The 25,490-nt window shown below is 44.3% G+C and overlaps 10 protein-coding genes and 1 non-coding gene across 11 annotated transcripts; 7 read left to right on the top strand and 4 right to left on the bottom strand.

The window, feature by feature from the left end:
* Nucleotides 1–2,004: 2,004 nt before the first annotated feature.
* Nucleotides 2,005–3,589, top strand: VTP21DRAFT_5487 (uncharacterized protein; the record flags this gene model as incomplete). The annotated part of the gene is made up of 6 exons (XM_069396013.1): nt 2,005–2,244; nt 2,321–2,404; nt 2,473–2,711; nt 2,801–3,101; nt 3,203–3,389; nt 3,456–3,589. The coding sequence occupies 6 exons, from the start codon at nt 2,005–2,007 to the stop codon at nt 3,587–3,589; spliced, it is 1,185 nt and encodes a 394-aa protein (XP_069248055.1).
* A 453-nt stretch (nt 3,590–4,042) lies between these two features.
* On the bottom strand, nt 4,043–4,684 carry VTP21DRAFT_5488 (uncharacterized protein; the record flags this gene model as incomplete). Its single annotated transcript, XM_069396014.1, has 2 exons — nt 4,043–4,477; nt 4,619–4,684. The coding sequence occupies 2 exons, from the start codon at nt 4,682–4,684 to the stop codon at nt 4,043–4,045; spliced, it is 501 nt and encodes a 166-aa protein (XP_069248056.1).
* Nucleotides 4,685–5,114: 430 nt separating this feature from the next.
* Nucleotides 5,115–10,619, top strand: VTP21DRAFT_5489 (uncharacterized protein; the record flags this gene model as incomplete). Its single annotated transcript, XM_069396015.1, has 7 exons — nt 5,115–5,268; nt 5,374–5,384; nt 5,451–5,528; nt 5,595–6,672; nt 6,772–6,975; nt 7,049–8,071; nt 8,167–10,619. 7 exons carry the CDS (start codon nt 5,115–5,117, stop codon nt 10,617–10,619), a joined length of 5,001 nt encoding a protein of 1,666 aa, XP_069248057.1.
* A 556-nt stretch (nt 10,620–11,175) lies between these two features.
* On the bottom strand, nt 11,176–14,128 carry VTP21DRAFT_5490 (uncharacterized protein; the record flags this gene model as incomplete). The annotated part of the gene is made up of 9 exons (XM_069396017.1): nt 11,176–11,421; nt 11,501–11,749; nt 11,821–12,320; nt 12,398–12,515; nt 12,572–12,744; nt 12,810–13,157; nt 13,213–13,314; nt 13,408–13,560; nt 13,621–14,128. 9 exons carry the CDS (start codon nt 14,126–14,128, stop codon nt 11,176–11,178), a joined length of 2,397 nt encoding a protein of 798 aa, XP_069248058.1.
* Nucleotides 14,129–14,660: 532 nt separating this feature from the next.
* VTP21DRAFT_5491 (uncharacterized protein) lies at nt 14,661–15,659 on the top strand (the record flags this gene model as incomplete). Its single annotated transcript, XM_069396018.1, has 5 exons — nt 14,661–14,745; nt 14,851–14,934; nt 15,000–15,074; nt 15,134–15,210; nt 15,273–15,659. 5 exons carry the CDS (start codon nt 14,661–14,663, stop codon nt 15,657–15,659), a joined length of 708 nt encoding a protein of 235 aa, XP_069248059.1.
* A 382-nt stretch (nt 15,660–16,041) lies between these two features.
* VTP21DRAFT_5492 (uncharacterized protein) lies at nt 16,042–16,892 on the top strand (the record flags this gene model as incomplete). The annotated part of the gene is made up of 4 exons (XM_069396019.1): nt 16,042–16,241; nt 16,308–16,370; nt 16,449–16,632; nt 16,701–16,892. 4 exons carry the CDS (start codon nt 16,042–16,044, stop codon nt 16,890–16,892), a joined length of 639 nt encoding a protein of 212 aa, XP_069248060.1.
* A 164-nt stretch (nt 16,893–17,056) lies between these two features.
* Nucleotides 17,057–17,387, bottom strand: VTP21DRAFT_5493 (mitochondrial 37S ribosomal protein uS19m; the record flags this gene model as incomplete). Its single annotated transcript, XM_069396020.1, has 2 exons — nt 17,057–17,223; nt 17,297–17,387. The coding sequence occupies 2 exons, from the start codon at nt 17,385–17,387 to the stop codon at nt 17,057–17,059; spliced, it is 258 nt and encodes an 85-aa protein (XP_069248061.1).
* Nucleotides 17,388–18,101: 714 nt separating this feature from the next.
* On the bottom strand, nt 18,102–18,791 carry VTP21DRAFT_5494 (uncharacterized protein; the record flags this gene model as incomplete). Its single annotated transcript, XM_069396021.1, has 1 exon — nt 18,102–18,791. The coding sequence occupies one exon, from the start codon at nt 18,789–18,791 to the stop codon at nt 18,102–18,104; it is 690 nt and encodes a 229-aa protein (XP_069248062.1).
* Nucleotides 18,792–19,690: 899 nt separating this feature from the next.
* Nucleotides 19,691–19,762, top strand: VTP21DRAFT_t215. The gene has a single exon. It is a non-coding gene; the product is annotated as a tRNA-Cys (tRNA).
* A 1,008-nt stretch (nt 19,763–20,770) lies between these two features.
* Nucleotides 20,771–22,632, top strand: VTP21DRAFT_5495 (uncharacterized protein; the record flags this gene model as incomplete). The annotated part of the gene is made up of 6 exons (XM_069396022.1): nt 20,771–21,358; nt 21,421–21,883; nt 21,945–22,005; nt 22,086–22,210; nt 22,305–22,415; nt 22,481–22,632. The coding sequence occupies 6 exons, from the start codon at nt 20,771–20,773 to the stop codon at nt 22,630–22,632; spliced, it is 1,500 nt and encodes a 499-aa protein (XP_069248063.1).
* Nucleotides 22,633–23,190: 558 nt separating this feature from the next.
* VTP21DRAFT_5496 (uncharacterized protein) lies at nt 23,191–25,088 on the top strand (the record flags this gene model as incomplete). The annotated part of the gene is made up of 8 exons (XM_069396023.1): nt 23,191–23,462; nt 23,535–23,781; nt 23,850–23,905; nt 23,969–24,378; nt 24,444–24,504; nt 24,562–24,686; nt 24,771–24,881; nt 24,937–25,088. 8 exons carry the CDS (start codon nt 23,191–23,193, stop codon nt 25,086–25,088), a joined length of 1,434 nt encoding a protein of 477 aa, XP_069248064.1.
* Nucleotides 25,089–25,490: the final 402 nt, after the last annotated feature.

Raw genomic sequence — 25,490 nt, forward strand, 5'->3', positions numbered from 1 at the left:
TCATAATGAATTTAGGTGCTTACGATGCTGACTCCTCCACTTTTTAACTCCACTTCGATGTCCCTTCGTTCAAACATAGCATGAATAACTATCCAACCCCGAAGTGCTCACGCCGGGTATAATACCTCCTATTTGATGTGAGATGTGTCCCCACGAGATGAGCTTTACCCAAGCCTTTTTCGATGAAAACTACGCTCTCCGAAGTGAAGAGGGTTTACCGAGGCTTCCTCTCTTACAGCTAGGCTTAGTTTTTCCCGCTCCAAATGAAAGGCCGGAGATAGTAAAATCTCAGGGGAGGAGGAGCAGTGACACTGATTTGTACACTAGATAACCTCTTCAGTGCCTTCATTGAAACTATTGGAGAAAATAGAATTACAGTACCCAAGATCAACTAATTCGATATCGACATGTTGACTTTCATGGCGATGAATTGTTTTTGGCAGGTATCCTCTCCATAATTAAAGCCTGAGATTCCTTAAATCTTGTATACGTGATTGCTTGTTATTTTTGTGGAATTTCCTTTCACTCCCCACTTTTTTCTCACCATTTTATGCATATCCTCTGGTGTGTGGGAGAAGAGATGAGAGTCATTTTACAAGTCGCTCATCCTGACCCCCTGTATTGATTCGGCGCAGATTTCATGTTCTCAATATTCGAATGCTGTTTTTCCTCTTAAGCGTGCTGGAGTATATTCTAGATATAGAAGTGAGGAGGGGCATCAACGGATTTATAAGCACATGAGCATTGCGTGGAATATGCAAATGCCAGTGGTGATAATGGAACGATAGGAACCCTAATTTTCCTTACTGGACAGGTTTACTCACCTCAGGAGAGGGTTAGAAGGTGCATAGGATTTAGCCATGGGCATATTACTACAATTTAGCGCGTCTAGCGTAAACTTCCCACAAGTGCATGGATAGGCGTTCAATTCGCCACAACTCCGTCTATTCTCCCCCATGGGTGTATGTTTAAGCGCAAATAAGGAGCGCTCTAGTGATATGGGGCTAATAAGTGGCTTTCTCCCTTGCTCTATCTTCGCCGGGTCGGGAGGGAGGGTCTGAGGTTGGCTTGCTTCCTGTGATTAGCAAAACTCCTTTCCTCTTCTATTGATCTCGTAGTATCTTTCCGGATTCCCGGCTCTTGAGAATAGAGCTTCTTACCCAAGGCATAGATGGTGCATGTTTATATCTTTACATAGGCCAATGGCCTTTCTTTTTTTCAAGCACAGATCGATAATTCCCTATGCTTAAGCGCTTTTCGCTGTTCTGCGTGTGTGTTTTCTCCCTTGGACGCAAAGGATTTTTAATCTATAACATTTTGGTGGAGAGTTTCAATAGGGAATTGTGCTCCTGTTCCACACGGCTCAAACAATAAAGATGCGGTGACGTATTCAAATGTGTGACTTTTATGAGGCTCTCAAATGATTGTCATCCACTCTTATGGAATCCGCCCGGTCTGGTTTTCTCCAAAAGCCTTTGTTCCCTTGTTATCAATCCAATTCCCAATTTTTCTGTTCTCATCATTACCCCCTTATTCTCGATTCTGATCAATACATTGCTGCCTTACTGCCAACATTTTAAGCTTCTGGAACTGCGCGTCTTCTTTTCCAATTCAGGTAAATTTTCTGATGGATATCTCTGCGATCATCTCTATGTGACATTTCGTCCTTCTTGTGTTGTTCAATGGGTCATGTTTATGATGCATTAATCAGTGAAAAAATATAGAAGGAATTGGTTGTGGACTCTTTTGTTTTTTTCTACTTTGCATTTTTTTCATTTCCCCTTCCCCTTTTGTTTGAATTCCCTGGTTCAACCTTGAACTTGTTTTTCACCCATTCTATTCCCTCCTATTATTCTTCTTTCTGTATGGTTGTTGTTATTATTTCATGGGCACTAGTTCTACTATGATGTTCAACATGGGTGCATTATTTATTTGAAATTCAGTGCATCACAACGATTCAAAATGCAACAAATAACGCTAAACATCCCTTTTTATTTTAGAATAATGCATCGCGGTAGATTTAACCCAAACGTGAGTGGTTCAGGCATCAATGGTCGCATGGATAGCCCCAAATCGGTTACAGTGGTGGCCAGTGAGCCGCGAACTGGTCAATCCCATGAGCTCTCCTATACCGTCATCAAGGTCATCGGGAGTGGATCATTTGGCACGGTATATTATGCCAAGCTATCCAATACGGGAGAGGAAGTGGCGATTAAGAAAGTGTTCCAGGATAAGCGGTTCAAGGTATAGTGGATTTTCGTATGGATCATGGCGGGTTTTTGGAATAGGAGTTAACGGAGTGTCTGGTGTTGGGCTTTAGAATCGCGAGCTTCAAATAATGCAAGTTCTTTCTCATACTAACATCACTTCATTAAAGTATTACTTTTACACAAATGGAGACAAAGTAATTGCCTTGAATATGGGCCTCGTGATGGAGCTGGGAAATACTAATATAGACCATTCTGTTATTAGGGCGACGTATACCTTAACCTAGTACTTCAGTACGTGCCGCAGACCGTCTACCGTGCAAGTCGTGATTATGCAAAGATAAAGCAGCCAATGCCTATGATTTTTATCAAGCTCTACACCTATCAAATGCTACGTTCCCTGGCCTACATCCATGCCATGGGCATATGCCACCGCGACATCAAACCGCAGAATCTCCTGGTGAATCCCGCGACCGGGGTGCTCAAGCTGTGTGATTTTGGAAGGTAAAGTTGGTCAAATAGCTATTCGGTGGTTTCTCCTGTACTTAGTGTTTCCTCTCTCCCCCTTATCTTTTCTCTTCCGCTTCGCCTAGTGCTAAGGTCCTTGTTCCTGGTGAACCTAATGTCTCCTATATCTGCTCGCGTTACTATCGGGCGCCAGAGTTGATTTTTGGCGCGACCAATTATACCACCAGCATTGACCTATGGTCGGCAGGGTGTGTCATGGCGGAATTGATGCTCGGTCAACCGATCTTCCCTGGAGAAAGCGGTATCGACCAGCTCGTGGAGATCATTAAGGTGTTGGGAACCCCAACCAAGGAGCAAATTCGCACGATGAATCCAAACTATATGGAGCATCGTTTTCCGCAGATTAAACCCCATCCACTTAGCAAAGTAAGCGCTTCTATCCATGCTTGTTTCGTGGCTTTAGGTTTTCTAATCTTTCATTCGTGACCACTTCACCTCCTCTCTCCCCACTTCCCCTTCCACTTTAGATCTTCCGCAGTCGAACTCCTCCCGAAGCCATGGATCTGCTCTCCAATCTTTTGATCTACACTCCTCAACAGCGCTTGACCGCCATCGAAGCAATGTGCCATTCATTTTTTGATGAGCTACGTCAGCCAGAGACAAGACTGCCTAATGGGGCAGAATTACCACTCCTGTTTGATTTTTCAGAATTCGGTACGTCATCTCTATTGCTTCATTGCACGAAGAGAAATTTGAGTTAACCGGGCTTTTGTTGTCTAGAATTATCGATCCGACCCGACCTAATACACCGGTTGGTGCCTCCACATGCACAACCGGCGTTATTGGCCCGTGGAATTGATGTGAATCGATTCACTCCATTGTCGATCAATCAAATGGACCGAATGGAAACATAGCGTGTTGTAAATAGGCCCTTTTTTTTCACTCGCTCTCTCGTGCTTTCCCTCCACGGTGCCTTCTTCGCTCAACATGTCAGTATTTGCTTCAGCACTATACCACGGAGGGGATGGATTTGCTGTGCAATAGCCGTACTGACGGAGATAATATAGCGAGGGTCGGACGGCATTCGGCAGATATGGAGTAGCTTTTTCGACTTGTAGGCGGCTGCCGCCGAATGTAAAAAGGGTGTTTACCGTCTCCATGGATCCTGGCCCATCTTGTATTTTGTATTATACTTATTAGAGTAATGAATAGTGGAATAAGACTTTTATTTTTCTTTTTTTTTTTTGGCTGTTTTGTTTCCTCTGGGGATGCTGGGATCGTTGAAGGAGAAAATGAAACATTAAGAGTACTAAAAAATGCAAATCCACATACACTAAAACACATGAATATGTTACATGCTGTCTATATCATCGGTTTCTTCCCGCAAAACTGGATCGCCTACTATCATACTTGTGGTAGTCCCCCCCGCCCTTTCCCGTCATCAGGGAGGAGGCTGGCATCAGCGCGATATCCAGATAGTCGCCGGCCAAAAACTTCAGGTCCCCCAGGGTCTTTTTGCCCTCTTCCGGGTGGCGATTCTCGGCCGAAAACTGGGCGAGATTTCGTGCCGTGTGCCGTCCCGTAACATGATCCTGATACACGTGCAGAAATGACAGAGTGATTCCTGGCCGATTCATCTCCGGGAGGATATTCCGAACCAGTCCAAGAATTTCTTCCAGCGTGGCATCCTTCCAAGTGTAGATTCGCAATTCATCCGAAGCAGGTAGGCGCATGGAGTCGAAATCCTCGATACGGTGATGACTACCGATGCGAAAAAATATACATAGTAAGAAGGGGGTGATCTGTGCGGTGAAAAACACGATTTGAGTTAGATCGGCTCGTATTTTTTGTTTTAGAGATCGTTTGTGGAATCCTGTCGAGGAGGGCTATTATCATTGAAAATACACCCCGCCTGATTGCGGGATGCATCTGGTGATCCATACCTTGGTTCTGTCTATCTTGACTAGTTCTTTTTCAGCACGCGCTTGATTTGACACCCCCGCCGACATTTTCTTGTTTTTCAGTTTAAGTCCTAGGCTGGTTCTTTCAAAGAGCTGAGTTGATTCAGCTCAACTCGAGGCATCAAATGACGTCAAAGGTGGCTTCCCAACCTTAACCTTCGGGCATGTCAGTGTGGGGAACTGGAAGAAAATAAAGGTCCAACGGTCTCTCCTCGTCGCCTTGAAACTTTCCCTTTCCCCCCTCCTCCCCTACTCTTCTCATGGCTTCATTCCACCCTGATCCTCAAAACTAAATTCTCTCAAGCATACCTGTAATTCGCCTGGATACTGATCGCTCTGGACTGGATAGCGTATACTTATTTTTGGTTTTTGCTTTGGCTTTTGCTTCCCGCTCAAAGCCTTTCTCGCCATTTACAACGTCGCAGAGCCGTTGATTCCCCCCTTCCCTCTCTCCCTCCCCCTCCCCCTCCCGCCCCCGATGCCCAGCAACGAAATCGTGCCTGCATTCAACCAAAGGATCATCGCCCCCTATGTATCCAAATTCGTGCGTCAGCTGCATGCTGACGACGAATCTATCTCTGTTCCTTATAGCCAGAAGGTGTTTGGAGCTCTGGTAATGGTGGATATAGTCGGTAAGAGATCAATGCACTTCCTCCTTGAACCCTTCCCCTCGCCTTGGTCTTTTGTGTTCATGTATTAACGTTCTCTGATCTAATGCTAATGTGATCCATGAATAGGGTTCAGTAAGGTAGGAGAGAGACGCGAATTAGTTCCGGTGCATCGGACATGGTTTTCATTGTTTTATTCTGTATAGATGACAAGCGTTGCAAATGAGCTCGGCCCATTGGGAGCAGAAATTATAAGCACCGAGGTTGGGGAGTATTACTCAGAGGTAATTGGGGTGTTTTGATATTGCCTTCGAAATGGTGATTTTAATTTGACCCCGAACCTTGATTAGGCTATTCATATCATCGAAGCCTTTGGAGGAGATGTCGTCAAGGTAAGAGATTTGCCCACCCCCGCTCTACTTCTCGTTATTTACAATATATTGCTGCAGTTTCTCGGCGATGCTCTCCTTGTCTGCTTCTCCTCCACACTCTACGGAAATACCCCGGCCCGATTCGAGCTTGCGGATGATATAGAGCAGTCTGGTCCTGATCGGCGGATGAAAATGGTGCTGGTAAGGCGTGCGATGGAATGCGGTATTCAGCTGCTCTCCCGCCTACGCAAACATACCATCAAGTTCTCTCCGAATCAGCGATATCGTCAACGAAAGCCGACATCGGATCTCCATTTCCACGACGTGGAGATCACGCCGCCCAGCACACCGCCTCTTGTTAACGGCCATTCTTTCCCGTCCCTGAACAAATCCCGCCTCAAATTGCTGGATTTTCGCCTTAGAGGACACGCCGACTCGAGCCTTAATCTATCCAAAGCCAAGGTGCGTCGGCGCACGGAAGTCAGTGAGCAGGAGTTCGAGCTACAGCTTCATGTTGCCGTTGCTGCGGGAGAAGTGACCCATGTCGTCATTGGTAATGTTGGCGACGAGTCTGTGCTGGGCGACCCTTCCCTTGTGTATGAGCGTTGTAGCGGCCGGCTGGAATACGCGATTTGTGGCGAAACCGTGGAGAGCCTCGGCCCGGCGCTAGCAATTGCTAAAGAAGGGGAGATGACCATGACGAAAGAGGCGTGGAAATACGCTGACCCTCACAATCTTGACCTGACCTATCAGACGCGCGACAACTGCGTCATTATTCGGCACCATCGCCAATGGCGTAATCGACCACTGGATCCGATCCTTCCGCGCGTTCGCCATGGGATCCAGCTTCCGGATGCAACCTCATATCAATTCTTCAAATACATCAACAAGAGTGCATTATACCGACTCTGTTTGGGAGACGGAAACCCTGCGCATTTACGAGAAGTGACCATCCTGTTTATGGGCTTGCGGGGGGTGAATGTTGCGGCGGGTCGAGGACAAGTTATTGCCCAAAAGAGTATCCAAATCCTATTTAAGGCCCTGGATAATTACGACGGTAAGCGGTTGAGTCCTAGAGCTGCTTGTTTCTTTTTGTCTTTGCACACACATTGCATTGACTGTTTTTTATCTATCAAATCGTGATACATTTTTTTAGGGTATTTGCAGCAGTTTGCAGTGGACGAAAAGGGTGCCACTTTCTTGGTGGTGTTTGGGTTTCCACCAAAATCCCACGAGAAGGACGCAACTTTTGCCACCAAAGCCGCGTTGGATATCCAGAACGATATGCTTGAAGAGGGAATCGAGGATTTTTCGATCGCCCTCTCTACCGGAGTCATCTTTGTGGGAACAATGGGAAACGGTAAAAAGGTTGCTAATTTATACTTGTATTGATGGTATTAACATACTCCTTTTCTCTGGGCTCGTTTCCATAGAATTCAGACGAGATCCCTCTATTGCAGGGGATGCAATCGTGCGGTGCGTACGCATGCTTGGCCTCGGCTGCAGTCAGCAATCGGTGGTGTGCGATGAGAGCACACGCAAAATGGTGGGCGCCTTGTGCGAGTTTGAAGACATGGGCGAGCGCATGCTCAAGGGAAAGAGCAAGCCGATACGAGTGTGGCGAGTGGTCCGTTTCCTTGCAACCATGGAGCGTCGCCTTTCCACCGAGAAAAGCGACTCCCTGCTCCCGCACAACCGCGAGTTCATCGGCTATCGCACAGAGATGGCTGCTGCTCGCGATTTTATTGATGGCTGGCTGGAGAAGAAGAACAACCACGTGTTGGTCCTGAGCGGGTCGACGGGCACGGGGAAAACTTACTTTGCGCAGCATATCAGGCGAACCTTGGAGGAGGCAGATCGTGGGATTGACTTCTGTGTGGGCCATGCTACTGAGGTGGAGCGCGGGACCAAGTACTACCTCTTCAGGGTGATTCTACTGCATCTGTTTGAGCTCATTGAGCAAAATCGCGTGCCGCCGAGGGCGATGAGGCGATCGCGGGGGCGCATTGGGGCGTTGGGGTCAGGTCAGGGGCCCGGGAGCGGAGGGGGATATGTGAGAGGGTCCGAGGAGGAGAGTGGAGAGGACTCGGACAGTTATCAGCTGTCACCTTCACTCTCCGCGCGGTCCTCTTCCGATCAGGAAGGCCGTTTTCCGGCCAGTCCTGTAGAGTGGTCCAAAAAACTTACCCGAGTTGCCCTATTCTCCCCCAACCCAGAGGTGTGCCGACGCACAGCCACCCTTGCCCTCAGCTGTTTGGCACGGTGCGGCGAGGATCTGAGCGTCCTGCCCCTGCTTCGGTTCGTTTTCCCCGACTTGTCCGTGGTGGAGGAGAGCCGACAGATTGCCAACTTGGATGCGCAGGGTCGAGACCTGGTATTGTCGTCGTTAATTGTGCGAATGGTAAAGTATGTGTCCGAGCATACGAATCTGATCATTTTGTGCGATGATATTCAGTGTAAGTTGCTTGCTTGTGTGTGTCGTGCCTGGTTTGGACGATGAATTTCAAATGATTTTCCTTCCATTTTTTTCCTCCCCTCTTTTGCAATATAGGGGCAGATTCAGCTTCCGTCAAGATGCTCGAAATGATCCACGAGAGCTGTCCTAAAGTGTTCTTATTGTTGGCTTCGAGGCCTGCGCGCGATTATCAGGTAACGCTGGTCGAAAGCATCTCAACCTCGGTTGGGCGGCACCTGGAGATCACGCTCAATGGACTTGGTCTGGGCGATATAGAACAGGTTGTCCTCCGAGAGTTTGGGCGCGGAGCTCACCAAGTCAACCGGACCATACTGGATCTGATCCAAAAACGTACCGGTGGCAATCCGCTGTTCATCAAGAACGTCGCACTGGTCCTTGGTCAGTTCAGCCATGTCACGGTATCTGGGGGGGAGCTCGTCTCCTCGAGCTCCCATCTGGACCTGGAACATATCGTCTCGGGACTCGACTACGATCGTGTGATCCGGATGCAGTTCGATCGTCTCCATCATCTCTTCCAAGAATTTCTGCGGGTGGCGAGCTGTCTCGATCAAACTTTCTCGGTGAGTGAGGTGCGGGCTGTGCTCGGAAGTAAGGGCAATCCGCTCGTGACGGACGACCCGGTCAAAATCCGCGAGCTCACCTCACAGTACGATGTGTATCGTTTTCTGAAGAGTCACGACTCCGATTCCGTCTCCAATTCCTCGTCGGAGGACTCGGACTCTGGGGTGGCCGCGCTTGCGGAGGAGACATATAGCTTTGTCCACGCAATGTACCCCTGCGTGATTTACGAGACGATTCCCTTCGAGACACGCCTACGATACCATGAGATGCTTGCGGGGTATTACGAGTCGCAGCTGTGCACGGGCAACCGTCCTCGCATGCTGACCAAGATCGCGCGCCACTACGAGCAGACCGACATTGTGGCGAAGAAGCTGCATTACCTCGAAGAGTTGGGACATTACCACATACAGTCGTATTCTCTGCCAGAGGCCACCGAGGCCTTTGAGAAGATTGTCCGGTTGCTGGATCAAGACCCCGAGCTTGGGCGAGGCTACGACGCCGAGAAGCTGTCCGAGGTGTATCTCTCGCTTGGTGAATGCCTGTCGATGCGTACCAAGCTGATGGAGGCGGAAAGTCGACTGCTGAAGGCGTTGGAGATCATGGGCACTCCTTGGCCAAAAAATCGGTTCGAGTTCCAGGTGGCAATGTATCGGGAACGCCTTGTGCAGCGGCGCTATCGTCAGCGTCGCCCGCACCCCAAGCGCAACTCCATGTCTCAGGTTGCCCAGAATAACAAGCGCAGCGAGCGCCTGCGCAAACTAGTGCGGATCTTTGACCAACTCTACAATATCTATCACCATCTCGGCAAAGGCGACGAGACGGTGCTTAGCTGTGTGTGGGGGCTGAACTGCTGTGAGAAACTCGCTCAATACAACGAGACCCACGCGCTGTTTCTTGCCCGCCAAGCGCTCTACTGTTGGCTGAGCGACCGGCAGACGCTGAGCGCGTTCTATATCGGGCGTGCCCTGCGCATGACCAAAAAGTGCCCGGGCGCTTACACACTGACAGCCTGCGCCAACCTGTGCTTCGCAGCGGGATCGTGGCATACCGCGTGCGACCTCCTCTACTATTCGATCGAGGCGATGAAGACGATGGGGGTCGTGACCGATTGCCAGGCCTTCTACCGAGCCGTGCAGCTGCTAATGGCAATTCGGATCTTTCAGGGCACGCTGTCGCGCCAGCCCGGAGACCAGGCCCTGCTCCGGGAGTTGGCCACCATGGGGCGAAACAACGACGACGTGGAGGCAGAGCTCTGGGTGGCTACTTTCCAGCTTGCCGATGCCATCATCACTCATCGCCTCAATGACTCGGAGCCGCTGGTCCTCCGACTCGAAGCGCAGCTGGCCCAGGAGAGAGGACTCAACCGCATAGCGTTGCACGGCGTGCTTGCCGCATACCATGCCCGGATGGGGCGTTTCAACATCACGCAGCGGCATTTCGTGCAGCTTGCCCAGCTCAAGGCCGAAATTGGGGGCTCGTCGAACACCTTCCCCATTTTTGGCCTCAACTTCTGCACCATTGCGCTCTACGACCTGGTGGAGGCGGGTGTCTTCGCCGCGCAGGCAACCGTGAAGCGCCACTTTTTCGACGAATTCGTCGGGTGGATCGTGAAGCTGAACCACATGTTCCAACAGGTCAAGTATTGGCAGTTCACCCAGCCATGCCTGTACCTTGCCCGTGCGCTGCCTTATCTCTCGACCGGCCGCTTTGTGGAGGGCCATCTCGTGCTACACCATGGGCTGCGGGAGATGGACACCTCGCACGAAATCTTCTTTCTCAAGGCATACTATTTTGCAAAACTCGGCCGGTATACCACCTCCCAGTCGGAGCGCGAGGAATGGACCGCACGTGCCAAGACGGAGTTCGAGAGACTGGGCATCGATAGCAACATCTACTGCGCGACCTTTGCCCCTCCCGCGGCGGAAATTAACGTGCCCGCCCCTAGCTCGCCCCCCTTCTTGTGGTAATTACAATAGGAGACACCACCATCCATCCCATTCTGTGAAACCCTATGTTGTAATATTTTCGTGTTATATGCTTCCCTACTCATAAATTTAAAGTATTATTTTATTTAATAGAACCCCTTTCATTCTCTTTCTCCTATTTTTTTTTTTCAGTATTTGTATATGTATACCTCTTTGATTGGTTTTGTATTTCCTCTACTCCCCATTGTTGCATTTTATATTCTCCTCTCCGCTCGTGTGCTTTTCTTTTCATTCACTTCCACTTCCGCTTATTTACTAAAATTGTTATTTCGATCGGTCGAATAGTCATCGCCGTGCTCTCCCCACTCATGGTCATATTGGGAAAGCGGTGTCCACCCAATGAAGTGCATCGGACGAAAAATGTTAGGAAAATTAAAGACATATTAATTCATTAGATTACTAGAATAAAATTAAAGGTGATAGTACGAGAGAAATAGGTTTATAAGCACAAGAAGAGAATGCGAAAAAATAAACAGTGTAAGAGAAAGAGAGAGGAAAAAAAAATGCAAAAATGTTCCTATGGCCATGTCCCTCGCCCCTATCGCCCCAAAGCTTCCTTAATCTTGATCCTGAAGTTGTTGAGCTCCGGGATCGAAGTCCTGTCGAATTGCCTTGAGATTTGCGACGAGACCCGCGGGACTATGTTGTCCACAACAAATACAATATTCATCACAAGCGTCGAGGATTGATCCCGCGTTAGACTGCGTTGCGATCTGTCAGAGAGGAGGCGTTGCACATAGTTTTCCATCAAATTCTTTACGGTCGTCACGACCTTGTTATACAACTATGCATCAAAGGAGAGGAGGGAAGACGGGTTAAACAAGGCAATTGCTGGGAGAGAAAATGTGGGTGTGGGAGTTTACCCGAGGACGGCAGACGTAGCTCACTTCCTTGGCGAACTGGATGGCAATGTTGTAGAATTTGACCACGCTCGATGAAATTCTGATATCTTGCCCAAACGTTTGGGTTGACACCACCGAATAATCCTCCTTCACAAGGGCTTTTTCAACGCTCTCTACACTCCCCGCATATTGGATATCGATGACACGCTCAAGATCTGCGAGGATCAGCTGCTCGAGGAGAAATATAAGGTCTAAACCGACAGACCTCAACTACCATAGTGATATGGAAGTCAACAACCATTATCCAAGTGACATAGAGGTGGGATCACTCGACTACTTACCCTTGAGCATTCCTTTTCAGCTCGCTCAAGACATCTCTGAATAGTCCTTCCGCCCATATCGCCACTCGGAAGAAAAACTTGCTTTCGTAACACTACACAAAACCTCTCCACCTCCTCCTTCGCCCATTTGACAATCGGCGAGCTCATTTTCCCATCTCTGAAGAATTCTTTATACCATTCACAAGTGGTTTTCATGAGAGAAAACGCCACCATGGCCATCTCCCCCACATAGTCCTCCACATCCCCCGTACACATCAGTTGTTTTACCCTCTGACGGATATGCGAACTCCTAGCGGAGAGAAAAGTGTCACGAGCTTCATCGCCAAAGCCGAGCCGCAATAGCCAGACAATGGTGCTGCGAGCACGTTCACGGGAAAGCGAAAAGATAGAAAGTTGGCGGAGGATCTCACGAGAGAGACGGTGGGTAGGATCTTCGAGGGAGAGTCGGAGTTCTTCGAGTCCAGGCGATTTCGAGGGAATATTGCCCAGAAGTGTCTTAGCTGCAAGTAAAATACATGCCCAAAATTTCAGTTATTTTTTGGAGTAATTTTCACTAGCAATAACACATGGATATTACCATGTTCGATCTGTCCCACTGCCGTCTCGAATTCGTGCTGCCCAATGGCAACTTCTAAATCATTAAGCATATCGAACCACTCAGTATCGTCTGTGGCGAGATTTCCAGAGGCCACTTTCTGCAGAAGAAAATCATCAATAGAGCTTAACTTTAATAAATAGTGAGGAAGAGCACCTTCTCCATAGATATTCTCGTTCCACGCGCGAATTTTGAGGTTGCTCTCCCTTCCATCAGGTCATCCGTCGTCCGTTTAACCATAACTAGCAAGCCTGCTTTCTCTTCCGGGCGTGTGGCCTGGTACAGAAGGGTGCTTTTTTTCCAAATTATTTTGAAAGCGTTCACTAGATCTGCGAAAGACAGGTAGGTAAATGGACTTTTGTCTTTTTTTTTTTAGCAATAAATTTCCACTCACTTGAAGAATCCTTGATATCCTGCACCTCAATCTCACCAAGCGCCCAGCACTGTTCAGCCACCATCCGATATCTGGTTGTCTTTGCGTGCCTCTTTTTTCGTGCTGCTACAAGCAGACAGTCATTAAGTAAGATCATATGAACAGCCTGTTTAACTTGCAAAGTAACGGAGTGCAGCTCCAAAAAATTCGGGCTCTCTCGGACAATATGACGGTCCGGATGATATGGCAGCAACTTTTGCGCTCCTTCAATTGTTTGCCACAGTGCAGCCATCTGTGCCTTCCAAACCGAATGGATATCGGTCGTATTTTTAGTTTTCACTCCCGCTTGCTCGACAATACTCGATGGTCCTATAAATTTGATATCAGAAAACGCATACGTATTGCTTAGGTGGACGAAGATTACCAGACAACAGTGATGTTTGGTCGCTATCCTCCTTCAATGCGTCTGCGGTGCTTTTAATTTCGTCTAGCATGCTTCGTAACGTCAATAGATCGCTCTCCACACGTAAAAAAGGAAAAAGTAGAGTTAAAGATAATCGAACTGTATCCACCATAGCAGGTATCATATATGTTATAGGGGGAAAATAAAAAAGGATATTTGAAATTTCTTTGGAAATCACTACGAATTCATTGTAGTTTTTATATACATTGCGCTGCAAGTCTCCGCCAATCAACTGTTTAGTGTCAGCAAGAGATTTGAAGAACTTCCTTACACCCTCCTCGCTAACGTCCCCAAGGGTTTTATGAATATCTATTAGAAAGGAATGTAAATACAAATGGTGGCTAAATTCAAGGTGGGTTATAGCCATACAGTCAACCGGATCGAAATGACGCGATATGAACTTATTCATATCTAACTTTGGCTCAACCGTTGGACGGGGAGGTGGAGGTTCAGCTTGAATGTGATCTCTTGCCATTGCCGCCTCTGCCACAGGTGCCCTCTCTCTCCTGGATGCATTCATAGACATTGCGGGAATAGGTGGAGGAGATTGATGTGGGGGCAACCCCTGGAATTTTGTGGTCGCATATGGTTGCGTTTGCAATGTGGATATCTGTTGATACTTTGCATTGTTCTTCGCGGGTGCATCGAATTGCTTGTTGCCGTCCAATTGAGGAGAGTTGGAACCCGCTGCTTGTCTTAGTTTAGCCCACTTTTGACCGGCACGTTTGGCCGAAATTATAGCCGCTGGAGTGAAGTAGCGAGAGGACGAAGAGGTAGAATCGGGAGGAGGATGAGGCTCTGAAATAGTGGGAGGGGAGACTGGGGCGTCTAGAGGAAGACTTATTTCGCGTGTCTTTTTTGTGCGATTTTGTGACATTAATTGAAATGTTAATAGAGATCAATAAAGACTTGACCGATCCGACAAGCGCTGTAATAATACAAATGTAGGTAGTGGATACTAATGGAATGTGAGAAAGAAAGTATATAGGATTAATAAGGATGCTATAGTAAAATTACGTGACTTAGATAAGGGTTAGTGGACTTTGATTTGTTTTTGTTGCGGCGAACTTGAACAAAGAGACTAACGTCACATCCAGAGTATTAATTAGAAGCCGAATTCTCAGTGTAAGACGAAAACGACGCCTTCTCTCTATCTGCTACTGAGAGGGGTATTTATGTTGAAGAATGGAGATATTATGACTCTAACTTCATAGCTATACACTTTTTTTCATAAATCCTAGTCCTATTTTATCGATCTCTAGTGCCATTCCTCCTAATTTAATCCTTATATCCGAGTGATAGCCCGCGTATCCAAAATTTATCCTGAACTGAAATTTTTTTATGCGGCGCTTTCTTTCTTTCTTTTTATCATCTTGTAAAATTGATAATTTCGCTACTCTATATTACTAATGTCGGACGCGCAGCCTCAACCTTCTTCTCCCGCTCTCCAACAGTCGGCTTCGAAGCCGATTCAAGTGAAGCTTGTTCTGCTTGGTAGGTTAAATGCATTTGCTTTGTCGAAATAGGTGCTTTTGTTGCCTCTTGGCACCTTTAGGATGATTTATTGGGTGCTTATTTTTGATAATTATCCGTGTACAGGTGAAGCTGCTGTCGGAAAATCCAGTCTGGTTCTTCGATTTGTGAACAATGAATTCCAAGAAAATAAGGAGCCCACTATCGGAGGTACTAATAAATCACTTGTATATTGGATTTTGTAATCGTTTTCTGATGAGTTTATTCGCAAAAAGCCGCTTTTTTGACCCAGAAATGTCGACTTGAGGATAGAATCTTAAAATTTGAGATCTGGGACACTGCAGGCCAAGGTATGCGCTTCACCCCGCAAAGGTGTACTTTCAAGTATTCTGACCTTTAGCCATCATAGAGCGATTCCACTCCCTTGCCCCTATGTATTACCGCAATGCACAGGCTGCAGTCGTTGTATACGATGTCACCAAAGCAGTAGGTTTTATGCCAGCTTTTCTCTGTCTTAACATAGTCATCTAATGATTTTTTTACACTAGGCATCTCTGGATCGCGCCAAATCTTGGGTGAAAGAACTACAGCGCCAAGCTAATCCGAATATTGTAATTGCCCTGGTCGGAAATAAACTTGACTTGGTTGATGCCTCAAATGGAGAGGCACTGGATGTGCGACAGGTTGCGAGCGAGGATGCGCAAGCGTATGCAGAAGAAACCGGCCTCCTGTTTTTCGAAACGAGCGCAAAAACCGGTCAGGGTGTAATGGACGTATTTACGGAAATTGCAAAGAAAATTCCCCTTGAACACATTCTTTCTAGCTCCCGTGCGAACCGTGCGACCACTTCTGGCCGTGTGGATTTACTACGCGAAGGGGGTGGATTTGGGCGTGCACGAGGAGAGGCACAGGGTAATAATGCCTGTGCTTGTTAACTAGATTTTATACTGTTGCTTCTCTCTTCCTTTTGATATTTGTGGTTTCTTTTCTGTAAATTTCTTCTATGTATCCCCTCCATTCACATTTCTTAAAGAAATTTGACTAAATAAGAGATATATATACGAATTAGCCTTTGCCTAAATACAGTAGGCCTATTCTCCCCTCTTCCCTCCTTCCCTTCTCTTCCCCCTTCTCAATTTTTTTTTTGTCTTTACCTTCCCTTTTCTTTGTTTTCGTTTTATTTTTCATACGAATCGAAATACCGCTCTACTTCAAAACAGCTCTATTAAAATTTTCCGGCACGTGTGATTTAATGTGTAAAATCTCCGTTAGAGGAAACATAAAATTACATGTTTTTCCAATTACACTCTTTACGAAATGGGTCACTTGCTGACGGCCAGCCTGGTTGGAAGCACCGTTGCCCTTGTCGCGGGTCTCTCCACCGCAATTCCCACTTATCTTGTACTTACAGGGCAAATCTCCGCTGACACCCTTGCCAAGATATGTGGACAAGTTTATAGGCAATATAGTGGGAAAGTAGACGAAGGGAAATGGATTTGGCGGAGCGTAACAAAGAAGTATATATGTGTTATAATAGGGTAGAATAAGAGAATGTGGGCATGACTAGGCGTTATTACATATAGCCATATGCCTGTAGACGCCTATTGTGCCGGGATGAACAATGGACGTCGTGTATATGTGGGAAGGTGGACTTTAGTGCTCTTTCTAGTAAATAGATTCAAAGTGAACATTTACATATACTTATGCATTCCGCTGCAATTTAGAGTCGAGTTTGCGGGCGAAGTATATGTAGGCTCAGTGATGCAAGATAAGGGACTTGCTACAGTGCTAAGAGGTCAAGAAGTCATCCTCACTGATTACGAGGTACTTTGTGGTGATTACTCGCACTTCCAGTGGATAATATCCCCGAATCTTAAGGCTCATTCACTGATTGAATGTGGGAAAGGAGTAAGTTGCTTACAATGACTTTTCATAAGACAAGATGATACAATCAAACTTTTGATTCCCATTTCTAGCTCTATATATGCAAAGTTCAATGCCCCCATGCCCTTGAGAAATCCTGGCTACCAAGGCTAGTTGTCCGGCAACGTAGTATCAAATTTCATATCGGCTGTGTACGTGCAGGTGTGGGGGCAAAATTTTGCTGCCGTGGGAGAGAAACAACCAGCGATGAATGTGTTGGAGTGCTTTCTTTTAAAAACAGCTGATAGGTATACCTTGTTATATGTAAGCTCTCTTTTTCTATATATAATTGCTTCATTTACTCAGATGATCATTTGAAAGCGAAATTTTTGAATTAACGAATTCGATGTATATATACACGAGTAAATATATTCTAAAATCACCAAAGTACAACGAAACACTTTTGCCATTACTTATTCTTGGTTTGACGGTATGTGAAGCGCTTCCGGGTAGGCGCAAATTCTCCCAACTTGTGACCTACCATTTCTTCCGATATCTCAACTGGCAGATAATCGCGGCCATTATGAACCAAAAACTTGAGGCCGACGAATGAAGGCAAGATCGTACATGCTCTTGCTGTAGTAATAATTAAATAAATAAATAAAAAATGACATGGAAAAGACAAAATTATAGAAAATAAGAATTATACCTTGAGTGGCTATGGGAGTACTATTTTTGATGGCTTCTTTAAGGCCGGGAAACTGCACAAAAAATGGCCCTTTCCAAGCAGCTCGTGGCATCTTGTGTAAATCTTGAATCCGTCTTTGATGACAGTCGAAAATAATTGTTTTGTTTTAAAAAATGTCACAGAGCAGTCACATTAGCAGTGATCATTGATTCCAACTGACAAATATTTTACTACATTAAAACAGTATTTTAACAGAAAACTAGTTGAATGCTTGCCTTTACTCCTTTAGTGTATATATCCCCTTAATGTATATATTTACATATTTTTTTTCTTGAAACACCTTGAACGGAGATATTTCTTATCATCTACATTTATCAGTCCCATTGGGCGATATTAGAGTAAAATAAGTCAAAATCTGTACTAAGATTGAGATTAAAGTATTGTTTGTCATCGACTTAATTAGTCGCAAACATGGATACAATATTACAATGTAAATTGATGAGAGTAATCTTAAAGTTAAGGACAGGTTCATAAAACTTTTTTATACAAAGTTACATTATGCGATTCCACTATTAACAACAAATCCCTGCGCATAATCCACATGGCATCAGCTTTGCTATAAGAATATGTTCATCGCCACAGGCGCCATTATCATACAATGTTGGATCGAATTCCATCTGCCGCTCAGATAAGATGGTTTCCTGTGGAATTCTGGTTCGATGTAGTATCTCTACACTTTCTCTTCCGTATATACACAAGCTGAATCCCGAGCGAGACACTCTTAGGTTCACCACCTCCCATACAGCATGTATCCACTATTACTAGTCTAAGATCTGATAGTTATCGCCCCCGTGTTTTTTTCATGGGACTCTGATGGATGATAAGAGATCGTTGATCCAGTTTCCATTTGTGAAGGCTTGTGTACTCCGTGATGTTCAATTTCGTAACTTAAGGCAAGTGAACAAGCTTCGCTCAAAGTACTCGGTGACTTCATTCGAACTTGGAACCGGCAGTGGTGTTTCAAGCCATCAATGAAACGCTCTAGTGCGGCATCCTCAGTAAGTTGGAGGCGGTGAGTAAGATCCTGGAACTGCTCAATATATTCATTAACTGAATGATCCTGACGAAGCATTTTTAAGCGCTGGCGCAGAATCTGTTGACATTCCGTGTCGAAAGATGGTTCGAAATGTTCCTCAGCCGAACTCGTGCTTGATGTTTCCTGAATATCATCTAATGGAGTTGCGAGTTTGCAAGGTGAGACATTGGAAAGGGTCTCTTTGAGATCGCTAGAAGGATTGGGTGAGATGTCCTGGTTTCCCAAGGAGTTGATCTGGGCACAGGATGCCACCGCTTTACTTTTTACCACTGCTGGTGATCTTATTCTTTTGCCTAGGTCATGGGATTTTCCAGCACGACTTACAAGAGTTGTGTTACAAGGCTGTTTTCTCAACTCTTGTTTATGCCGAATAAGCCTAGAGAATGCTAAGATGAATTGAGAAATTGAGATTGGATCCATTGAGTTATGTGAAGGATATGTTGATACTGCAGCATGAAATCAATACATATTTCAATTGATGTTATGGGTTTCCACGATTTATTCAGGGTTTTCCGGGGTTTTAGTTTTAAATTGTTTTAATCTAGAATTTGATTCATACGCGCTTATTCGATCGAAACTGCCAACTCCGATACTATGTAATTATTAAGATCCACCAGAATTACTACTCCGATTGAGGGGTGGTCAAAACTTCTTCAGCAATATCAGCTTCCATTTTATAGTACAATAGACAATACTTCCATCTATTCCATTAACTCTTTATTATTTTCAGGCATATGACAGGATAGCTTAGTATTAGTTTAATATTATTAAGTTATGGAATAGATAAGTGGAATTTTCCATATTAAATACAAAATAATCACAAATCAAAAATTTTCGAAATTAATTGAACATAACCCCTTGAATACTATGAAAAGAAAAAAAACATAAATCGCTACATCTATATATTTGCGAGAATATAAGTAGCATATTATAACCCGTGTTGTTTTCGAGTTTAAATGATTTATACTGAATATACTATATTGGAGTAATCTTTACCTAATATTTTATGTGTCCAAGTAAATTATATAACATAATACAATAGTATTAAATGTCCTTTTGTCGCAAACTCGATCAGAAGAAATGCAAAGATAATTCATTAGGCACCATTAACTTTGTCTTTTGCAAATTCCTTATAATAAGGGAGTATAGTGAATATGAAAGAACCATTTACTTAATAAATATTGTAGAATAGCTTGAATAGAATACAAGGTAAAAGTCTGTTTGAGCTCTTTGTATTAAAATGTTTTCATTTTTTGAAAATAATGTAAAAATTCTTTGTATATAATCTTGTCAATTTCGATTATTTCAACAAGCTGAGCGGACGGCTAGCTCAACGGTAGAGCGTGAGACTGCAGATCTTAAGGTTTCGGGTTCAAATCCCGAGTCGTCCTATTTTTTTTAACCAGTTTAGAGGAAATGGGACGAGAAGTCAATTCCTTCAATCTTGTGTGGATATGATGACCTTTACAAAATAGCATTTAATTTCTAACGATAAAACTGGAGGGTATTCTCTGGATATTATTTTTTTTTTCAATTACAAGCCCGCAGTTTTGACTGTTTCAAAATATAAAAAGGACGAATGTTCCATTGACAGTTGTACTGGACACAAACATTTAAACTGAATCGATCGTAAAAAGAGCTCCATGGTACATATTAGCGAGAAAATATATATTGGAAATGTGTTGAAAAGGCTTGATATTCCTAATCTTTAATAAGAAAGCTATTTTGCCCACGAATGTTTCAAGATCTTTGCTAATGCAAGTAAATGATTGAAATGACGATATTCAGCTGCCTTTCTTAAAACCTGTTTATTACAAAATGGCTTTTAAAACACGAGCTCAAGCGGATTAGAAGATGAAGATTGAGTCATAAGATATTGTGTGGCTTACACTTTACTTCCTTTGTAATTTGCAATATGGTATATTATACGGGGGAAAAAACAAAATCCCGACTAACGACTGAATAGCCAATGGTATTTTGATTAGTATAGTGAGCTTTCTCTACAACTTACTTGCTGACTTAGCTAGTATACTTACTCTCAAATAACTGAATTATGCCTTTTATTCATCCATCCATTCATGGACGTTTCAAGAGTCAATTGACTCCATATTTCTACGTGCCATTGCTCTATTTATCGAATCTCACGCTTTGAGGGTGCGATCTCAGTTGCTAATTGGTGACTCAAGAAACAATGCTGTGGAAAGTGCGATTGGCCTATTGGGAATTGCAATGTTTTTATATCGTTGATGAAGATCGGTCAGTGTATAAGTTTTTCCGTATTAAGGTTTTTGTTATCCTCTCTAATATCGGTTTGTGTTAATACTCACAACATTAGTAAGCGCAAACTGATATATATTTGTATCTCCCTGATTTTTAGCGCATTAAATACTCTTGGCTGAATGCATGTGCGAAATACTTCACCCTCGGATGCCCCTGTATCCAAATCCCAGGAGGCATCTAGAATTGATGTTGAAGAGAACGGAAATTTGGCCATAAAAGAAGGGAGGAAGAGCGAATGTAAGAAGTTAGATATAGCGGGTTATAAATTGGAGCAAAAATCATCGCATGATGCTGAAAAGCCGGATAATGATCTAGACAACAAGTGTGTTGTTGACTTGGGAAATGTACCGAGTTACTCGTCTGAGGATACTGCTAAGAACAACAAGTTGGATGAGGAGGATGCAATTTTACCGTTTGACCACCCGCGTGGGTGGTTTGTAGTGCTCTCTTCTTTTCTCGTCAATTTCTATTGTTTCGGAACAACTTACTCCTGGGGAGTATATCAAGAATATGACCTGAGCACCTTTTTCGCAAACCGATACACAACCCTGCAGCTTTCATTTATTGGATCACTGAGCAATGGCCTAATGATATCCCTAGGAATTTTTGTCGATATTTTAATGCGACATATTGGATATCGGAAAACCATGCTCATTGGTTGTGCATGCACTACGGGAGCTTTTATTTTGGCCAGTTTCTCAACAGAGGTAAGTCGTTGATGAGCCAACCCGCTTCTATATATCTGCTATATGTGTATACGCCTTCATAGCTTTGGCAACTCTACCTTACCCAGGGGATATTAAATGGGATTGGCACATCCTTGTGTTTCTTTTCTTCTATCACGCTGCCTGCTCAATATTTCCTCAAGCGAAGAGGACTCGCGACTGGACTCGCGGTTTCTAGCGGAGGTATTGGAGGTTTAGCCCTATCGCCAATGGTGCGCACGCTAATCGACAAAGTCGGGTATCAATGGTCGCTTCGCGTACTGGCTTTCATAGGATTGGGGTTGCTTCCTATTGCGTCCATCTTCGTGCGTCCTCGACTCAGGACAGCGAGACCAAAATCTAATAAGAAGGCGAAGTTGGTGGACTTCTCCTTCATGACCCCACGCCTAGTCCTACTTGTTGGGTGCGGCTTTTTCATCAGTTTTGGATTTTTCACTCCCTTCTTTTATGTCAATACCTTTGCACTTCATATCGGCGTGGATCGTACTTTGGCCGCTACACTTACAGGTAGATTTTGACATGAGAGAAGCATGATGAAATACCGATTTATATCCACATTCTTTAATAGGGGTGATGTCCGGAGTCAATAGCTTGGCGCGGGTAGTTATTGGACTTTCTGCCGATTATTTGTAGTGTATTTGTAAATGTTCTTCAAACATGTGCTCACTAATAACTTGTTGCACGACTTTACTATATTCTGGTTCTCTAGTGGACGAGTCAACACAATGCTCTGGAGCACCATGGTTTCCGGGTTGGCCGTAATGATAGTATGGCCATTTGCCAATTGCCTAGGGATTCTTGTAGTCCTCACCATATTATATGGATGGTTTGGAGGTGAGAGTTAGCTTATCTTTTTAACAGTTCTGCAATATCAAAAAATACGCGGACTAAACAATTATCATCGACTTCTTGCGACCCCCCTTAATAGGAGCATTTATTTCATTGTATTCTGTAATCATCGCTGATCTTGTCCCTCCTTACGCTATCAACACTGCCGTCAGCCTAATCTACACCGTTTTTATTTTTGGATATGTATTCGGTAAGTGAATAGTATTGCTCTGAATATTCAAACTCTGACTTTTCACCTGTTTTCAACGCTACCAGGTCCCCCTATATCTGGTGCATTATTAGACATGACCGGAAGACAAAATTATATTCCACTTGCGGAATTTGCGGGAGCAGTAACCGTGGTAGCCTCACTCTTCATTCTTGCGCTTCGGTTCTCTCTTGACCGGAATTTGTTCAAGAAATTCTGATCAAATACGGACCAACCTCTCCTCCGAGATTTTCATCAGTGTCTTGCTTCAACGGATTAATGAAAATTATAATTGTATTGTATTTATATTTATTTACATTTCCCCACATTTTTCTAATAAAAAATACCACCAAATATCCCAACTCGGAAATCCCTGTTGGGGATAACCATAGCACCAACCTCCCACGTGATAACTTTGAACTATAGAGAAAATCCGCACTAGACTTAGTAGGAGGGTTTCGGTCTGTGAAACCCGTCTGTACATGAGAAAAAGTAACTGGCAAACACAAACTAATCGCAAAATTCGCGGCAGCACAGATGCTAAGAAAAATGATTTATTTAGTCCATTGAATCAACAAGTATACAGAACAGATTTCGGCCAATTACCGACTACTCTTGAAAAGGTTTTGTATTTAAATTTCGTGCTCACTTAATTAAGTTAACAATACAAACCTTTAAAACCTTTCATGTATACACCTTTCTATTATCTGTCTACTACTGCTGAACTAACTAAAGGGTATAATCAGTGTAGAGCCAACCCCATCCAATTATATGGAAAATGCAACCATCGAAGGCTCTTATTATTCCGGTGCAAACAGAAGGCATCACTGAAAAGGCACCAGGTGGAGCGGATATAGGGGAAGCAGCAAAAGACTCGAGTGTATTCACAGATGTGAAACCGTTGGGCTCTAATGAAGGCTCTGGCATAAGAGAGAAGAGTGCTAACGATAAGAGTTATTGTGGGAGACAGAGCCAAGTCAACATGGATGCCTCCTGTCCCCCCTTGGACAGTAGAATCGGATGGCTGGGAGTAGTTAGTTCTTTTCTTGTGTAGGCAACAGAACTAATACCATTCATTAATTAGAGACGATTTCACTTTGTATATATATAATTTTACAACAGAAACGCTTACTGCTTTGGCGTAACATTCTCCTGGAGTATATACCAGACGGAATACCTTAGCAATGTTTTTGCTGGCGAATACACTACACTCCAAGTAGCTTTTGTAGGCTCACTTACGCAGGCAACTCTGACTTTCTTTGGCGTGTTCAGTGATGTTTTTATCCGGAATTTTGGCTATCGTAAGACAATGATTGTTGGCACTTTCTTCTGCGTCGCCTCGCATATTGTTGCAAGCTTTGCAACAAAGGCAGTATTTGTTACAGCCTGGTTGAGAAGCGTGGCCTAATATCTCTATTATTCCTCCGATATACATAGCTCTGGCACATATTTCTTACCCAAGGCTTTCTGTTTGGACTTGGCATTTCACTAGTGTAGAGTATATTTTGAGGAAATTGTGGTCGAGACAATTGTTCCAGCTCTTTACTTTTCAATAGCTATTTTCCCTCAATCTCTCTCCCGGCTCAACACTTCGAGAAAAAACGCGGCGTCGCAATGGGGGTCGCACTTTCTGGAAGCGGATTAGGAGGGTTGGCCTTTTCACCCTTGGTGCGGTTTCTCATAGACCGTGCTGGCCTTCAATGGTCTCTTCGTGCGCTTGCTTTGCTTGGCCTTATCTTTCTGCCCATAGCCGTGTTTCTCGCCCGTCCTCGTGTTACGTCGACTTCTCGACGCAGCGCTAACGGACGATATATTAATATCGATTTCCATGTCATTAATACCAAATTAGTTTTGCTACTGTGTTGCACGTTTTTCAATAGCTTCGGCTATAATACACCCTATTTCATGTTGAACGGGTACGCGCGATTTATTGGGATGAACGCGGATATGGCTGCAATATTAACTGGTAGTGCACCAAACTCTTTTCTTTTCATATGAAAAGTGCATTGAAGATTTATTTTTCTCTTGTAGGAATTATGCCCGGAATTAACTCAGTAGGACGGGTTGTCTTAGGACTCGCGTCAGATTATTTGTATGCTCTCACGATTCTTTCCTCTTAAAATAAGAGCCTTATTCTCTGTGTAATTAGTGGTTGCGTGAATACACTCTTTTTGAGCCTTTTCCTCACTGGAGCAATGGCTATGATTCTGTGGCCGTTTGCGAGCACATCGGGAATACTTATCGTCTTCGCAGTCACATATGGCTTTTTTGGAGGTTATATGAAAATTTTGTTTTACAGTCACTTAGAATATCGACCAGTTGCCGTTATCAGTATTTGAATAACCTTGAACTATATAGGTGGCTACATGACCGTTTTCCCAACTGCCATCGCGCGCTTTGCCGCAGCAAAAGATCTCAATTCGGCTATGGGACTAATATATTCGATAAACACTTTCGGCTATCTTCTTGGTAATATTAGCCCGGTTGATTGCTACCTGAATTTGCACTAACAGCAAAATACTAGGCCCACCTATTGCTGGGTTTCTCTTTGATATGACCCATAGTACAAGCTACCTCCCTCTCTCCGAGTTCACCGGTGCCATGATTATGTTGGCGGCGTCCTTTGTTCTTGCTTTACGGTTCAAAGTCAACAAGAACTTCATTGACAGGGTTTAAAGAGATCCTGTATGTGCCTTTTTGGATATCGGGCTATATTCCCTGATTCCAATATTGCCAACCTGAGGCGGTAGTTCTGACATATGTACTTTATAATTGGTCGGCGAGACTATTTTTGACACCACTATATCTATTAGAAATACTGATTTTATTACACCTAACTGAGTCTTAACAAAGCATTAAATGAACATTAATTCGGTTTGTATGCGACAAAACCGATGGGTATAAATATTTTTCTCTCTATACTTGCAAACAATCTTTAGAGTTCATATTATATCGGCATTCCTCTCGTTCCCTAAACTCATTTGATATTTTAAAGTAAAAAGACTCGACTTCTGTGGTCGGCAACATTTGCTGAATTTGATACTTTCGGGTAAAATTTTGGTGAATATTCTAGTTTAT

Source organism: Calcarisporiella thermophila (assembly GCF_041956535.1).
Source record: "Calcarisporiella thermophila strain CBS 279.70 unplaced genomic scaffold VTP21scaffold_22, whole genome shotgun sequence".
Classification (NCBI taxonomy): Eukaryota; Fungi; Calcarisporiellomycota; class Calcarisporiellomycetes; order Calcarisporiellales; family Calcarisporiellaceae; genus Calcarisporiella; species Calcarisporiella thermophila.